This window comes from Brachyistius frenatus, unplaced genomic scaffold (assembly GCF_029030835.1).
Source record: "Brachyistius frenatus isolate BFR_SWC_R1_liver_20210118 unplaced genomic scaffold, ASM2903083v1 Contig_10, whole genome shotgun sequence".
Lineage (NCBI taxonomy): Eukaryota > Metazoa > Chordata > Actinopteri > Embiotocidae > Brachyistius > Brachyistius frenatus.
In genome coordinates, this window is record NW_027210609.1 from 4,799,584 (window position 1) to 4,818,156 (window position 18,573).

General features: G+C 40.7%; 1 protein-coding gene across 4 annotated transcripts in view; it reads left to right on the plus strand.

Moving 5' to 3' along the window:
• Positions 1–18,573, plus strand: part of tox2 (TOX high mobility group box family member 2) — an 89,656-nt gene that overhangs the window by 32,709 nt on the left and 38,374 nt on the right. For all 4 annotated transcript variants that reach the window (XM_069691020.1, XM_069691022.1, XM_069691019.1 and 1 more), the window contains one exon: positions 15,060–15,119. In XM_069691020.1, coding sequence (XP_069547121.1) covers positions 15,060–15,119 — 60 coding nt within the window. The remainder of the gene's footprint in view (positions 1–15,059; positions 15,120–18,573) is intronic.

Consider the following 18,573-nt stretch of genomic DNA (forward strand, 5'->3'; position numbering starts at 1 on the left):
TGTGCTATCCCCCCCCCCCTCCCTTCCCTCCCTCCCTCCCTCACCCTTGGTTTTCTGTCATTTCCTTTTGTCTGTTATTACCTGGGTGTAGAGTCAGTACAGTAGCAGACTATAGCTACAGGCTGCATGGAGAGGAGGAGAATATAAACCACTTAACATGCAGGAGGAAACCAGACGTTTTTCCATTGCACTTATCAGGTGCTGCGGTGAGAGCAAGTGTCAAGGTGCAGTAGGTCCCCCCCCCCCCCCCCCCGTTCTAACCCCCAGCTCCTCTCACCCATCCTCTCCTTCCTCCCATCTTCCTTCCCCCTGCACACCCCTTTTATTTTCCCCTGATCTCTATCTCTGCTTTCACCCCCCCCCCCCCACACACACACACGCCCCACCCTTCACCCCACCACCACTCACCAGCCTCGGTTCAGTTAAAAGTGGGCCTGGCACTTCCGCAGTGACTCCCCCTCCCTCTTCACCACCACCACCACCACTTCTTTTCTCTCTGTCAAACTAACCTCCAACTCCTGCTCTTCACCTCTGTGTTTCCTGTCAAGGTGCACTGCCCACCTCCCTCCCCCTCCACAACCACTGGCTCTGCCCCCGCAACCTTTTCCTTTTCTTTCTTTCAACATCCATTACAGCTCTAAATGCCTACAGTTCATTTTTTTTTTTTTTTTTTTTTTTTATGCTGAGTGCAGAGGGCGTGACCCCCCCCCCCCTTCCCCCGGTGCTCTGCAGGGATCTTGTCATCTCTGCACGTACATGAATAGAGGGGGGGTAGTGTGTGTGTGTGTGTGTGTGTGTGGGGGGGGGTTCTTGTATTAATGGCTTTAAATGGAAACTTTGCCATAAAATGGATACTTTATTGCAGCTGTTTGGCTTCTTCCTCAGAATGTAATGAATGCTTGCACACGTGTATGAGCACATACTTTAGGGCTAGGCAATGGAACTTTTTTTTTTATTATTAACCTAAACTTACCATATTACTTTAAGGAAACATGGAGTTTCAGGGGGAGTGAAGGCCAGGTTTGAGTTATCCCAAACTTCTGATGACAAACAGGCATGGAAGTGCAAAAGTGGCTGTGAGAGAGAGAGGAAGAGAGAGAGAGAGATTGATTGATTGATTGATTGATTGATTGATTGATTGATTGATTGATTGATTGATTGATTGATTGATTGATTGATTGTTTAAAAATGGGGATGACAGAGTACATTTTCTCTCCAGGGAGACATTCATAGCGTTGCGCTTAGTTGTTCACATTAAGTGTCACAAAAAGTTGTTTAACAAATGAAAATGTTTTTTCCTTGCTTTGTCTATTTATTTTTGCACACAGTAGGAATGTGACAAACGTTTTTTTTCGAACCATCTGTATGTTTGTATGTCATGTAGTGAATTGACATTAAAGAAGTTGAAGTTGAAAAATGACAGCGAGACAGAGAAGTACAACTGGCTCATGTCCAGACCTTTGTGCAGCTGGTGGATGACGGTGTGAAGTGAATGTCAATGTCAGATTCTAGTTTTTAAAAAGTTATCGAGAATGGTCGGCACAGACACTCTCCGTCTGACGCCTGAAAGGTGTTGTGGTCGGGAGTATCGACCATCCAACATGCAGGTCGGACTGTAATGATGTGCTACAGAGCCACAAGTTTAAACTTAACATTCTCTCTTCACAATTTATTTCCTTAAATAAGTCTGTGGGTTTTTAATTTCTTGTACACAAAGTTATTGTGTATATGAGGTTAAAAAAAAGAAGAAGTGTTGAATGCCTTTTTTCTTTATCAGCAAAGCTGAATCCTTTCAGTATTTTCCTCTTTGTTCACCTTTATTGTTTACATGGTGACTGGCTTCCAGGCGTCTTCCACCCTGCGTTCGCTGGCACGTCGCTACGAATATTGGCGTTTTACCACAATGTATAGATTAGTGGAATAGTGTGAGAAACCATTGGCAGGAATGTGTATCGCTTCAGCCATATGCGTGTGTGTGTGTGTGTGTGTGTGTGTGTGTGTGTGTGTGTGTGTGTGTGTGTGTGTGTGTGTGTGTGTGTGTGTGTGTGTGTGTGTGTGTGTGTGTGTGTGTGTGTGTGTGTGTAGGGAAGATTTACACAACTTAAATTTGAAAAAGCATCTTATTCTACAGTATTTAAACATTTTGTGGATATGTTCTGTAAAATGTCTGTCAACATGGCATTAAAATGGAAATATGCCTTGTGCGTCATATACACATCTTCTACTTCACTCAAATTTAATGCAAACTATTGTGGGTTTGAATAATGCTGCATGACTTTGCAAAGACTGACCCACGGGCAGATCAGTTAATGCATTGGTTGGTTTAATCTGCTTGAGTTCAAGTTTACTTGTCATGCTCACAATGCCATGAAAAAAAATAAATCCACTGAGTTTTTAAAATGATTCATAATAACTCTTAAATCTGCTTGAGTGCTGGATTGTTTTAGCTCCAGCTGGATTAGCATCAATGTGTTCTTTGCAGGAAGTCAAACTGTTTGAGCTATCGTTGTAGTTGTTGCTATTGTTGTTGTTGTTTTAGCTCCACTGCCTTGACAGTGATACACAGGGTGAAGGTTGAGAATCTGCTGTAACGCAGAGATGACAGGATCGTTTCAGGACTTGTTTCTACATCTCTGGCGCTCTCTCTCTCTTTTTCTCTCTCCTGCTCTCTTGGCTGCTTTGTCTCTCTCTGTCTTTTTCTCTTTTTCCAAGCTGATTTGGAGCCTTGCATAGTCAATTATGTAGGGAGTGAGAGATGGAGTGGGGGCTTCGGCTTCCATATTTTGGTGTGATATTAATATTGCATGAGCGCTATTCTGTAGCGAATATCTAAGAGACTGCCTATTAAGGCAGCAGCAGGAGAAGAATGTGACAGACGCACGCACACGCATAAATACACACACACACACACACACACACACACACACACACACACACACACACACACACACACACACACACACACACACACACACACACACACACACACACACACACAACATACATACATACATACAGAGAAAGCCAGAGAGCAGGGGTGAATCAGGCAGGATCAGGCACAGGTTGTTATAATTAGGGTTTTCCTGATTTATTTTGGTGGGATAATAAGAGTGACTCATTTTCCTGTTTAATATGTCATGTTTGTTTATCCTGACATGGCTCACATCGCACTGTACAGTGAGTGTGTTTGATGTTTGTGTGAGCTGAGTGATGTTTCACTGTAATTGTGCTAAGAATGGAATATTTTAACTAACCAAGCAAATAAGCAAACAAAACAGGGACACAAAACAAATTCCTGCTGTAAAAAAAATAACAAAACAAAAAAACATCGCCGTGATAATTGTAATATTGCATATTGCAAAGCAGGAGTGATCTGATGGCAGGCTATTTATTTTCTGCTGCTGGGTGGGTATCAATGATGCATACAGTAAGTGTCAACAGTGACAGGCTGAGAAGGTCCCCGGCGATGACTGAGGGGCTCAACGTGGACGCTTATTGCTTTTTGGGTGCTAAGTGGCGGTGACACTGTGTGGTCTGTGATAGACATCTCATTTCATGCCTCTGCAGACTGACAAAAGCATCTGATTAGAGTCACGGGCATAAATACAGTATGAAACCGTAGTAACACGTATGTTTCTACAATTGTTTTGTAGTGTTAGGTGACATTGCTGAAATCATTCTGAGACTATTTTTTGATATTCATATACTTTGTACTTTGTATCACAACATGAAAAACTATTTAAAAAAACCTATAAATATTAATATATTGAATACAACTTTTAGTCACCCTTAGTAACAGAGATTTTTTTTCAGTACACGTATAGTTGCCACTAATAGTTTGATAATTGATTTTTCCCTTTTTTGTAAAAGTAACGGACACAAATTATTATTTCTCATAGTCCAAGTTGACGTCTTTTAATTGCTTACTTTTTGACTGATTAACCATGCAAATAAAAGATATATCCAGTCTTCTGTCATGAATGTCAATGAATATGGAATTTTTCAGTCAGTTCATTTAAAAAAAATCTAAACTAGCTTGAAGTCATAAATTTGGACTTCAGACCGGTGTGAACTGTGTGACATGATATGGTGATCATTGTCAAACATTTGCACTAAAAGTTTATTTACAGCAATATTAGATAATGCTCTTTCTTGAAATATGTAGTTAGCAGTTGATTATGATTTCCCCACTTGCAGGTATGCTCCTGACTAAATGTGGATTCAATTGACCCATTTTCGAGTTGTAAAGTCCAATATTTGTGTTGTAGTCTATGGATAAACCTATTACAAATGGCTTTGTTCAACTGCAGTAAAAAGTATATTGTTTTGTGTGTGTCACACAAACTCTGCAATGGTTGGACTGGTTTTCAATTCAATGTCCATGTATACTGTTTGTTTCAATGTAAGCATCTTTACCCTGTCTTTGCCCTTTAGTTGCGAAATCAGGTGGGCTGCTGCAAATCTCCTGCATATCAAACATAATAATCAGCAGATGGTATTTTTCTCATAGGAATCTGACCTGTAAACATGCTGAAGTGGCACTCCTTTGCTGTACAATATTTGCCCTCTTGCAGTAGCATTGCCAGGTATACTGTCCAAAGCCCAGAAAGCCCGGCTTGGAGTCGACAAAGCCAGTTAGTCCCGAGCCCCAGAAGCATCACACTGGGCTCGACGTCGAACAAGTGCTTGGTGACCTTACAGCACCAGCTGGAGTTTAAAGAAGTCTTTAAAAGGCTGATTCTCCGCAGTAATATCAACGCCCATGCCTCAAAGAGTCTGGATTAAGGCCCACTTTCCCTCGCTAAAATGTAACAAATGTGTGAAAAACGATGAACGATGTAGAGAGGGGTGGTGGTGGTGGTGGTGGTGAGGGGGCGACGAACAGATAGGAGAGGCAGAAAACGAAGGGAGAAAGAAAGTAAGGGAAACTCAACATCTTAACACTCACCAATCCCCCCCCCTCCCCCATCCCTGCCAGATATATCAATGTAGTTGGCTTTCTCTGAAATTCAAATGGCAGGAGGGGGGGAAAAAAAAACCTCTGGCTTTGGAAAAGGGGGAGGTTGGTGGTGGTGGTGATGGGGGGGCTAAAAAAAAAAAAAAAAAAACTGCCATCTATGTATTAGTGCTCTGTAAATATTACATGAGCTCCACATTCGCTCAGTTGTTTGGCATTACTTCCACTGGATGGGTATATTATTTTAGAAACCATGCCTTGTTTATGGAGAGGCATGACCTACTTCCAGACACTCCTCTCTTCTCTCTCTCTCTCTCTCTCTCTCTCTCACTGGTATTTTTTTCTTTCTCTTCCTTCTTTCTCTCCCTTTCTCCCTCTCTCTTTCTCGCTCTCTCTTATTCACTCTCAATCTACGAAATCTCAACTGGTTGTCCCTGCTGAACAATTACAAGGCAGAGAGACCCAAATGGAGATGTTTGTAGAAAACAACATGTGTATAATTAAGGTTTAATGAGCTCTTGTCAGGGTGGAATGTGCAATTAGATTGGTAATAGAAAATTCTGCCTGGATGCAAGTGGCAGAGGCTGGATGTGGAGTCAGCATGGCAGTGAATGAAAGAACAGTGAATTATTTTGAGCCCTATTGACAGAAAGTGCTGGATGATGCATTTAGATTTAAATATATGGTGAGCTCCCAAATACAGGAAAAAAGGTTGTGTTTTTTTTCCTGGTGGTGCTTATATTGTGTGTTTTCAAATTACTGTACTTGTGCACACCAGGTTGGTTTCTTGGGAAACAGCACTTAAACAGCTGGAATTATGCTTAACTGCAGAACAATGAAGCAAAGACAGTAACTGTGATTTGATTTGAGAAAGTCAAAAATATAAAGGTTGAGCAGGGTTTTAATGGAAAGATCTCCCGTGTTTCTTAACCAGAAAGTATTCACAGAACACATGATGTTGCCCAGGTGGTAAAAAATATCATCATCATCAGAATGTATCATTTTAGAATGTTTTTTTGTGAAAATCCTGTCCGGACCTTTTAGAGCTTTGTACAACAATGGTTTGTCAGATCAATGTCTATTGATTTATGGCCATATAAGTTTATGGTGTTATTGTACTACCACCTACAGGACAATTTAAAGCTGCACTCAACGATTATTTTCATTATCGTGCAAATTGCTGATTGTTGTCTTAATTCATTACAATTTCAAAAAACAGAGATAAATGTTGCTTTCTTTTGCCACATCCAATATATGAATCTATAGATATTCCATAGATATTTATCATATCAATATGGCAATGAAAATCTGCACATTATAAAAAGTGGAAACAGGGAATCTTTGGCATTTTTGCTCGCAAATTAACTGAATTGATTTTCAAAACAGGTGCAGAATAATTTTCTGTTCATTGACTAATTAAGAATTGGTTTCAGCTCTTAAATGTCAATGTCTGGTCTGATCATCAGGTAATAATTAGTAATCCTAAATTATTCAAAAATTAGGGCAGCACAATTATTCCTATTAAAAAGACTTTCTCGATTCTTACCTCTGTGATCTCATTTGTAAAGCACAACAATTCGACCGCATTTTCATTCAGCTGCATTTGTTGAGCGAGAAAATAGTAGCGCAAACAAGCGCTACTACTTTCTCGCTCAACAAATGATAACATGAGCTTTACATCGCATGATGAGGTTAGCCCAACGGACAGACAGAACTAAAAACTGTCCGGCATTTCTTTCTAGGTCTGCGCTTTTTCTGTCCTTGAGAATCACTATTTTAGAGAAGAACACTTCTCCACTTTTGAGTCTTTTTGAATAAGGCAAATCAGGTATCCTTGTTGCTCTTTATCTCTGCTCTCTTCCACTTTTCTGACAGCTTTTTTTGCTTGACTTGGTGAAATTGCGGCTTGTGGGATGCACACGCACACACGCACACACACACACACACACACACACACACACACACACACACACACACACACACACACACACACACACACACACACACACACACACACACACACACACACACACACAAAAATTGTGTTTGGCTCTTTCTGAATTACTTGACTAGTCCCTGAAAGAGAGGGCCCTTTGTTGGCTTCCTCTGGGACTGCCCTTGAAAGGCTCCTATTGTGTGGTAAGCACTATGATATAATGCAAGTGGATTTAATAGATTTAATGGAATGAGCAGACGTGGTTTTCAAGCCCTTGTGTGATGAGAAGCAGCTTGTTTTAGGTGATCAGAACCACATCTTACAGAGATGAAATGATATCTCAATGTTGCGTTGCTCCAGAAGCGTGTCAAGCTTTGATTGTATGTTTGGTCCATGTCGAGATGAAATCCAAAGCATTTATTCTTGTCGTACTGCTTTGGTATCTCATTTGCATGATTTCTATATCACTTGATAATCCATATCTGTGTTCCACCTGAGTAGTGTTGGAAGTCAAGGTTAGGCAGAGTGGGAGGGAGGGGTGGGGGGGGGTTTGAATGGCAGCGATGTGTTAGCTTTGTTTTCATTGTGTTAACAGGAGGACAATGGTACGATTGTGTGGCCATCTGAAACCCTACACCTACCCAGAGCTTTCGGGGGTCAGAGGTGGGGGAGATGTGTGTGCCTTTAGCCCGATGAACCATGCATTTTGAAAAACCCAGAAACTGAAGAGTAATCCATCCAGCATAACATCAAAACCATTCTGCTACGCCAGCGCACTCGCATACCAGATCTGCTCATCCTAGAGTTCTTGTAAAATGCTCTCATTTTCCAAATATAAATTATGCTATTTTTTTTTCTTTCCCCTTGTTGCTTTGTAATCTGTCTCATTATTTTGAGGTGCCATTTGAGGAGTGGCCTGCCTCTCGAAACCCCTCAATGTGATGGACAAGACCATAAAGCCGAGCAATAAACCTGAGATGAATGTTATATCTTAACACTGATAGAGGCAATTAAGTTCATCATAAGCGAGAGAGGGAACACTCTTCTCTGGGGACTCATTCACTTGCATGGTTTAACATGATCCCCAGCTAAATGCCTTACTTTATTTCTCTTCTCAGCTCACAGCTTACAGTCAAGCACAAATTGAGCTGATGTTTTTTTTTTTTTTTTCACACAATTTGGTCTTTCTGTCTGGTCTGCCCTTTTCTGTCTGTCGTCGTGTGTCTCTCTCCCTGTCTCTCTATCTCTCCCTTTTTTTCTCCCTCCTCCCCATCTCGTTGCATTTGTCATGGTAATGTAAAAAATCTCAGCTGCTCCAATTCATTTCGTGCTCTTTCAGTCGAGAAAGAAGGGCAATTCTGTTTCTCCTCACTAGTTTCTGTGTGTTGAGGTTTAAAGGTAATGAAGACCATATTTCATCTGCATGCAGTTATATGACTGGGCGTGGCAGAGCAGGTCTGTTATGGGAAAATAAATATTATGGAAGGTCTAACTTTGTTATCTTTATCGCGCTGGGATCAATGTGTGTATTATTGGACAGGATACATTACACAAACACGTGGGCCAGTATGAGATATGCACACATCCAGAGCCGAAAACATAATGCACGCACGCTCAGGTTTTGTATACAGAATGCAAACATGCACGCACATTAGCAACACATAAGGGTGCAATACGCATGCAGCAGCACAGATATCCACACACACACACACACAAGCATGCAATCCATATCTGCCTCGTAGCACACCATCCCCCATATTCTCTGCACTTTGGCTATATCTGTCTGTCTGTCTGTGTGTGTGTGTGTGTGCATTAATGTGGGTGTTTGTGAGTGTGTGTGTGCACGTGCCTGCCAGTGAGTCATTCAATGCTCTAATGACCACAGTACTGACACAGGTATTTTGACTGCTGCCTCTTTCCATTGGCACATTGACTGACATGCGATTAGTTACGCTGGGGTGAAAAACTAGGGAGGCGCACGCTGCAACCAAGAAAAGAGACGAGGAGGAGGGTGAAGTCCTCTTCTCCACTTCTCTCCTGCCTCATCGTTCTTTAAATCTAAAACATCCCAGGCTGCAGTTACTGGTTCTGTGATTTGGTATTCAGTACGTACAGTAAAGCGCAGCTGGGCTCACAGCGACCTTATGAGCAAACCCTTTCCTCTAGATCAATGCCGGTTAGCCGTGCTGTAGCACAGAATGCAAAGTAACCGGCGTAGAAGGAACGTGGAATTGGTACAAAACTGATCTGAAAATGACCTTTGTAAGTCGATCATGTACTGAGCAGTTAATAGATCCGTTTTAAATATATGTCTTATTTATCCCAGTGAGTTCCACACATTGAGGTTGCAGATTTTAAGTTTGGGGGAAATGGAGCAATGATATCCCATCAGTACTCAGTATTGGCAAATTATTTTTGGTACTGAAATTGGAACAAGGAATGAAAAAAAAAAAGACACAATAGATGAATTTCTACTGACTCCCAAAACGACTTGTGAAAAGTGTAAGCGCCCTCTACAGGACCAACACATTATCCATACACCTAAAAAACATGAATTTGAATGTAAAAAGCAGCAGGTGTACTGGACCTTCATCGTCATGGTGACAGTAATAAACATGCAGTTGATGCTGCCAAAACTACCTGGTTAGGTTCAGAAAAAAGATCATGGTTTAGGTTAAAATAACAGCATTTGTTGCGTGAGTATGTAGGTGAGGTACATTAAATACCTAAAATAAATCATCTGCAATTGGTTACATTACATTACATTACATTTAGCTGACGCTTTTATCCAAAGTGACTTACAATAAGTAGATTTCAACCATGAGGGTACAAATTCAGAACAACAACAATCAAGAAAGTACAATTTTCTTCAAGATACATTAAAACAACCCAATAAAGAAGGAACAAGTCAGTCATCAGGTTTGTTCGATGTATTCAACCAAAGATAAAAAAATAAAAAAATTACAACACAAAGTGATAATTATTATACACAGAACTCAAGTTCTCCTGGTTCAAAATGATGCGCGAGATTCAACCAACCACCCTCGAGCCAATTTTGTCACACTTCATAGTCTGTCACCGGACTTTTTTCAGTGCTCCGGACCACCACTACAGTTTACAATAAATATAGTTTGTTTTAACACCCTTCAACAATCGACCAATGTTGTCGGTTTCTTTATGAGGATTTGATGGTAATGTCATCCGCACTGGTTACCAGTTCTACATGCACACGTGTGACCTTTAACTTGACATAGACTCCATTCTCCCAATTTACAATGTGCACATAACATACTTGCAAAAGAGTAAAGAGTAAACCCAAAACACAACCAAAAACACAAATATAGTATGAGCGCAGATGTTTTTGCTTAATGAAATACAAAGTAGATGTTATTCATGAAATGAAGCATGCAGAAAATTAAATCACTGAACATTTTGGTGCTGAGACCACTAATAACAAAAACACTGTGTATGTACATTGCAGTAGATCAATAGATGTAGAATGCAGTAAAAACTAACCCACTTACTTCCACCGCCATCATTAGTAAAAATTTCTCCTGAACCCTATTTTTCTCCACTTTTTTGAAAGTTGGATGTGGATTTTGTATGTGAGACTTACAGTATAATTTAATGGGTGGATATAATTGGATGAAACTGAAGCTGTGAGTCTCTGTTTGAAGGCTTTTTGAATGCTGCCTTTCTGAAATCCAGTGTCCCAGTCAACTGTTGTTCTATAACCTCTATCACTGTGGTGCACTTCCTGCATCAAACTGACATTGGTTTGGCTTTACGCAAACACAATGTTATTTATAGCATCTCTCCCTCTTCATTTTCTCCCTTCTATTGTCTCCCTCTCTATCCCTCTCCCTCTTATGTATTTGCATTTCAGCAATGCAAACAGGAGTCTGGTGTCAAAGCGTCAGTTGTAGAGGCCTTACTTGTCCCTTTTCTTTCTCGAACCTCAGTCCACCTCAAACATTTCTCCCCTTCATTCCCCTCACTCGACATGACTCCCCACTCCTCCATCTCACTGTAGCTTTCCACCTCCCTCACCTTCACTCAACCCCTCCCACCCCCACCCTTTCTCTCTGTCTGTGTTTTCCTTTGCTCAATTGTTTTGCTGTAGATTTGACCGCTATGATTAATGACCTCAAAGCCTCAGGAAAGCAAACACAGTGAGACACGACGTGCTCGCTTACAAACCTCCCTTTTTCTCATATGTCAACTGCTTGTGTGTTCACCCTGAACACTTAATGACTTATTGTAGAAGATCTACATAATAAAAGATTTATTTGATATTCCTCATTTGACTTGTTTTTTTTCTTGGTTAATATTTAGTTTCTATTATAAATCTGTATATTATTGCTCTGCATATCCAGTTGTTTGGCATTACTTATTCTCATTTTAGAGCTTTTGTACTTTCTTAATGCCTTTGGAATGATAAAAATGAATCCCACAGGTCAGTTAAAGACCTCAGAGGTCAGAGGCCATTGCTCAGAGATAAGCACCAAACTAGCCATAAACAGAGGTAGGCTTTCAGAGTCTTGGTCATGGACACTCCACTGGGGTGCTTGTTAAAAAGCAAGTCTACATTTAAGTATCAAATTTGCCTGTGAGACTTTTGTAACACAAAATAAACCAATTTTGTAATTACAATCAGTGATGTGTGGGTTCTCAAACTGTTTTGTAAAATACAAAAAGCTATTGTGCATGGTTAAATAAAATGGTATAGGGCAGAACTGTTGTTCTTTTGAGGAACGGTTTGACATTTTTGGAAATACACATTTGATATCTTGCCGAGGATTAGATGAGAATATCGGTATACTACAACTATCATGTCTGTATGCTAACTGTGAAGTTGGACCGCACCAGCCAGTTGGCTTAGCTTAGCATGAAGACTTGAAGCGGCACTTCTAGGAAACCAGGAAGTCGCTCTACGAGACAAAGAAATAGTTACAACATGTAAATGATTATAAAACCATAAACTTTTGCCTTCACATTTCTGTTTGTGTACAGATTAAACAAACGAGATATAACGAGATAACATGTTAATTTGTAGATTTTCTTTCAAGCCCTAGGACATAGTCAAGACAGGTTGTTTCTTCCTGCTTCCAGTTTGCTTGGCTAACCAAAGCTAATAACCTGCTGGCTCTAGTTTTTCTTTTATTTTAATTTTGGTGTACAGATGTGAGAATAGTGTTGATGTTCTCGACTAATTTTAGGCAAGACAGTGGATACAGGTGTTTCCTAAAAGGTCAAATATTTCCTTTTAACATACTGCAAATTGGAGTAAGACTATTAAACTCAAATTGGCACAGCATGCAAACCGTGCCTGTAAAGCTCTCATTTCTTAAGGTCATGCAGAGATTTGTTCGCCCAGACAACCTCGCGTATCTGTGTCATAGCATATGTACAGTACACTTAGCGTAAATGACCATTTGTTAACCACAAAGAGACAGGAAATAATTGTTTTTACCTTTCCCCTCAATCTCGATGCTGTTTGTTATTCTGACAGCTCTGCTGTCTGTGTCTGTGACTCCTTCTCATTGTGCCGCAGCAGATGCACTGCTGTAGACTTCCCTTTGCTCTTTGACATTCTCAATAATTGTTTTGTACTTACCCTGTTTTGCTCATCGAGATCTGGTTTGCAGGTGTGGAAATAACCTATTGCGAGACACCATCACATCTAGCACAATGTGATTAGGACAGCATGTAAAATAATTTCCCAAGAGCAATAAAGAAAGTGGTTTCATTTTCATTGCAGAATACAGTGATTATTCCTCCAACAAACTAATAGTGCTATCAGACAGAAATCATTGCACCAGAAGTAACAGTTCCAGCAGAGGCTGAACGATAGCGTGGAAATAGAACTGAGGCTTCAAATTGAATAATGTTGCAAGGAATTGCCTTTGTACTGTAGTTTGTTTGGTGCTGTAAATATGTCATGTATAAAGGAACACTATTGGAGTTGAATCTGACTGTATGGGAATATTTTAACATTCAAAAGAATCCCCAAAATGGCTCATATTGAAAAGCTGAACAGTCCTTGGAACATACGACCCATTACATGTGGTGAAGCATAGCTATAAAAAAGGTTGCAGTCCATTTTCAGTCCCTGCCCACAGCTTGAAAAAAAAACACCCTTAGCAACTCACTGTGGGCACATATCCATCCCGTTACTTGACCTTACAGTAGCAACAGTAATTCATCTCAGCCACAACGAGCTGTCTAGAGGTGTGTTTTGTTTTCTCATAAATGGTTGGTGCCAAATAGTGTCAGAAAGAGAGGCAGGGAAGGCCTCTGGGAGTGTGGATATGTGTGTGTGTGTGTGTGTGTGTGTGTGTGTGTGTGTGTGTGTGTGTGTGTGTGTGTGTGTGTGTGTGTGTGTGTGTGTGTGTGTGTGTGTGTGTGTGTGTGTGTGTGTGTGTGTGTGTGTGTGTGTGTGTGTGTGTGTAGGCCTGTGTCTTTCAAGCTGCGGCCTCTGGCTGTGACCCTAGTGTTAATCACTCTACAGGCAGAACAACCACAGGCTCCATCGCCACTACTGCTGCTTCTCCTCTCCTTCTCTGTTTCTTTCTCATTCATGCTTCCCGTGCCTGCTCGGTTTATATTTCTCACTCTCAATCCCCCCAATACCTACAGTATCTTCCCTACTTGACCTCCCACTTACACAAGATCAGTATCTCCTTCGCCGTTAGCACAGGGATACACCCTTGTCTTTCTCATCCTCTGCCCATGACCTCAAACTGTCACCTTTCCTCTAGCCTAAACCTCCCCTTTAGGCTTTTTGAGCGTGGTATTTCTAAGCTCTGAATTAGAAGGGCTGCCCGGTTCTCATTTCTTTGGCAAAGTGCATACGAGTTGAAGGCTGTTCTCACCTCTTAATGTCTGTGCAGTCTGTCACTGGCCGGTTAGCAGGGTCAGTCAAAGTGTGAGCTTGTGATTGTTTAGCCATGTCACTGATTGGTCAGGGTGATTGTCTTAGTGGGTAAAACTTGGATTGATGGGCTAAAATATCAAGATTTGTTAGCCAATGTTTTAATACATTTTGTTTCTTATGACAGTTGGTTGAGAATGTTTTACTTTACCCCATTTCTGGAGGTTTGGGAAATATGCACCGCAGCCCTAAAGACATAGATTAGATCAAAAAAGTATGCCTCCAACAGCTTAAAAATGTAATTTTAACAGATATTATTTTTAATTTCAAACAGTAAGTTCCTGGATATTCCTTTGCAGTTCAAGCAAACTGCATTGCACAGCAGATACATTTCTGGGTCATCATGCATGCTGACTTACCTGTTTATTTCATTTAATTACACCAGTGTTGTCTTTGATGTGGCTTTTGTTCATTTAAGTCTGCAAGTGCATCTATAGAGTTAGCATACAAATGTAAATTTCATTAATTTAAAATTAACATCATGGTAGAGGAAAAGCCAGGGAATCGCCAGAGCCACTAGCATTTATACTCCTGGCATCATCGACATCTGTACAACGTTTTATGAAAGTCTGTCCCACAATGGTTAAGATATGTTAGTCTGGACAAAAGAAGTGAACTGACTGACCAACTAACAGACCAACAATGCAATACCTACAGCCATGTCCCCAGAACGGTTAACAATAAAACCAAAAAGCACAACACTGTAAACTTTTCCTTCAGTCATTGAGTGACTGGCCAACTTGCTGGCTTATTAACTAGATGGCCATTAATGCGAGTGTTGAGCTCTCTGTTTTGGTTATCACTCTTCTGTGCCTCTGTCACCTTGTGACACCCAAGTATTCACAGCAGTTAGGTGTGGGAATCCTACACACACAGACACACACACTCTCACACACACACTCTCTCACACACACACACTCACACACACACTCTCACACACACACTCTCACACACACTCTCACACACACACACATTTGCTCGAGGCAAGCTGAGGCAAAGCGTGTGAGTTACACAAGCTTTGACAGGGCCTAATTATATGTGTCTCTAATGAACTGTAATTACTGACATCCACCAGAGCATTGAGGTCTATAAGCCGAGGACTTGCAGTCATTATGCTGCTGTGTTACACTGTTTCTGTATCCTCACTGATGGACTAAAATGTCTCTTCTCTGTCCCTGTTGGGATGTGTCGGCCTCTGCCTGACTGTTTTCTCATATCTCTCCCCACTACAGTTTGATGGTGACAACATGTACATGAATGAAAACAACCACGAGTTCCTCCCGCCAAACCAGGTGAGTTCAAATTGCTCCTAATGGTGTAACTGCTCTTTGCCTCTTTTTCCTCTCATTTCATCCGTTCCCCATGATTGTTGCCGGAGTTGTTGTAGAGCCATTTTTCTTCCCCCACGGTTGATGCTTGTTAGGATGAACATCAAGTTGTTGTTACTGAAAACAACCACAGAGTTATGACATCAGCTGAAAGCAAAGGGACTGAAATCTTTCAAAAAATATCCCAATTAGTTTATCCGTGTTTTACTCTGACGGATGTAACAGAACATTCTTAAAGGCTTTATGCACTCTGTTTGAAGTACTCTCACAGGATTATAACCAAAGTGGTCTTACTGGTCACAGCGTGGAACAAATGGGAGCTCATTCCTTCTTATCTTAGAACATGGAATATAAATGCAGTTAAATGTTTTGCCATTTATGTCCTCGTTATGTTTGTTTATTGTTCATTTTGATCCCCATGAATTGTTACCTTGGCAACTACCTCTCATCTCAGAAACCCTATCAAGATTAGCAGTAAAATCGACAGATGTTTACACTTACACTACAACACAATATCAACATTACACCCAACCCAATAAAATAGCATTAAACCAATAAAACAACTAATGGTAGAACATGAAAATCATAATAAAGCTAAACTTTTTTGCTTATTAATGTCAAAGGCCTGTCCACGATAATAACCACTTTTGCTATACCTCAGGCAGAAGGCATGGAAATACTCTATCACAGTACTTCAAACAGTCATAATAACCTTGTACATTTCTACTAAAAGCTAAACGGGTAAAAGGTTCCTAGTTCCACACATAAAGTACTGGGACCTTCTTTATGCTCAATGACAGTCAACCACAAGGCAAATTTGGCCAACATAAAATTCCACATATTCCAAGTATGTGATGGTCCGCCGTTCACACAATTGTTACTTTAGCAAAAGCCAACACAGAGAACATTTGTGGCCTCATTGCAAAGGACTCATTAAGTTAGGATGGAGGGGGAGTCCGTGCTCTTCTGCTGTACATGGCAACCCTGCCAGATACACTGCCGCACAGCTGGTTGTGAACAACTGGGAGACCATATGGTTGTGTTTGGACAGGGGGATTTGTGGAGTTTGGGAATAAGCCCATCTGACATACACAGGGGAGAAGAGAATTTGTCGCTGTCAATTGCAATTATTAGAACCGACCCGCAGGCTACAGTCGGTGTGTGTTTCTGTTGCATTTGCTGTTTCGCTTACAGTAATATCTTAATGCTCTGGTTTGTTAAAAGTATGGCTTGAGGCCCAGAGTGAGACACAGAGATGCTCGTGTTGCCTTTTTTTACATTTGTAAAGTTTACCTAAATGCCTTTGACAACAAACATATCCGCCACCAAGTGATTTTCAGTGCATTTATCTGACAAATCTGTCATGCAGATACTCGGCTGTCGAAAAAATCTTAAGAAACACTGCTTTTATCGACCATTTTTTCATTCAGCACATGTAGCTTTTCTGGAGTGCTGATTGACTGATTACAAGTCGCGCTGATGTGCACAGTGTTTTGTGGTGAATTACCGAGGGACAGATAAAACATCGCAAATGTGGCATAGAAGACAGATGCAGAGAGTGAGAGGGGGTGGGGGGGAGAGAAAGGTAGGGCTCAGGGAAGCAGGAGAGAAAGAGACGGAGAGGGAAGTAGCGTGAAAGACGGTGATGGGATGAGAGCCGATTTTGCTTTGCTCTGTGTTATACTTTGTTTACTCAAGATCCCCTCATATTTGACATGTGCCTTGCTCTATTCTCCGCTTCACCAAGTTTAGCCTCTCCTTCCCTCTGACAGCTAGAATCAGGGAGGCCTTAGGGGTGGACACACACTCCAACAACAAAACACAGAGATGGAGGAAATAGAAAAATCACTGATCTGCACGTCCTAAACTGTGTCCTAATTCTACACTACATACCAATCCCAAGAAGATTTTAAATATGGAAAAGTGGACTCAAAAAAGTCAATTTGCGTACTAAGAATCTAATAATCAAGTATGCATTTGTTGAGACGGCTCGTAAAAGATCTTAAATCTTACTCATTACACACAGTATACTGTACACTTTATACTGATCCTAATAGCGCTCTGTCTTTGCCATTTAAACACAAAAAATGACCCAATTCATCATTTCATACAGAAATTAAATTACCAATTAAACTAAAATCGTAGTTCATTTTTCTTATCTGGTTTTCTGGAGCTACCATCCTCCATTTCCTTCATGCGCTGCATTGTGGGTGAAGAGTGTTAGGACTATGCTTTTTTTTTTGTCGCTTCTTGCCACAGAATTGGACTAGTTAGTCAAGATTTGGGACAACGCTGCAGTTTAATTGATCTGTAAATAGTTCTGTGAACACAAATCTATAAAGTGGACTGATTTCGTAAATCCAATGAAAGAATATATATGTATAGTTCATGTTATATGCAAGTAAGTCTGTTTTATTCGAATTGGAGTTTGACTGTTTGGATAAAATGAAGTTTGAAACATATTAAGAAACTGTAAAATCTGTTTATGCTCGTGTTGTTTGCAAATGTTGCGATAAAATAAGCTTACGGTGAAAGCAACAGAGATAGCTGCAGGGCTAATTTTTATTAACCACTTATATTGTTCAAGAAATGTACCGTACAGTATGTGAGCATTTCACTGTAATATTCTCAATATATTCCATCATGAACAAAAACAAATCATACTGCCTAAAGCTGACTTTTCTCTGCTTGCCGCTTTATTATTTCACTTATCAATCATTCTTTCACTCATTCTCTCTGACTCCCCCTCTTTTGTTCTTTCTCTCATGGTTTCTCTTTTTCTTTTTTTTTTTACCCCCCGTTGCATTTAAATGCATTTGGGTCAGCGGTTCTGCCTCAGAACTGTGTGAAAGTGTGTTCCTCTGTGCTTGGCTGTCTCTCACTTCAGTTTTTACATGTAATTGCTCTATTTAATCTGTACCTACCTACCTATGAATATTTTTTTCATACATAAAGTACAATTATATAGGTCATCAGCATAGCCCTTTATTGTAGATTTGGCCAAGTAACCACATCAAATAGTGCGATGCCCAGATGGATATGTTCCAGTGATGAGTCATAAGGAAATGGGGTCAGAGCCATAGTCATATCGATGTTCCCATGAACATCGTTGTTAGTTCTCCGTAGTGTTTCTTCCAGTCGCCCCCCCCCCCCAGCAGAGTGACAAAGTGTTAGTGATTCAATGACAAGGTCATGGACCGTGGTCTTGGCATCAACAAGCTCTTTGTCTGCCCCTGTGGCCACTGACCATCGTCGTGGCAACACTGCAGAAAAGAGTAACCAGAAATGAGGAGCTCCTGCATGTTCCAGCGTCATCAAAGAGGTTTGCTCTGATGAAATTCCCACAGTAGAAAAGTAGAGAGCCTTTTTTTTTTATCATTATACTTTAGTAGACCTTCACCTGAAGTAAGATTTTTCT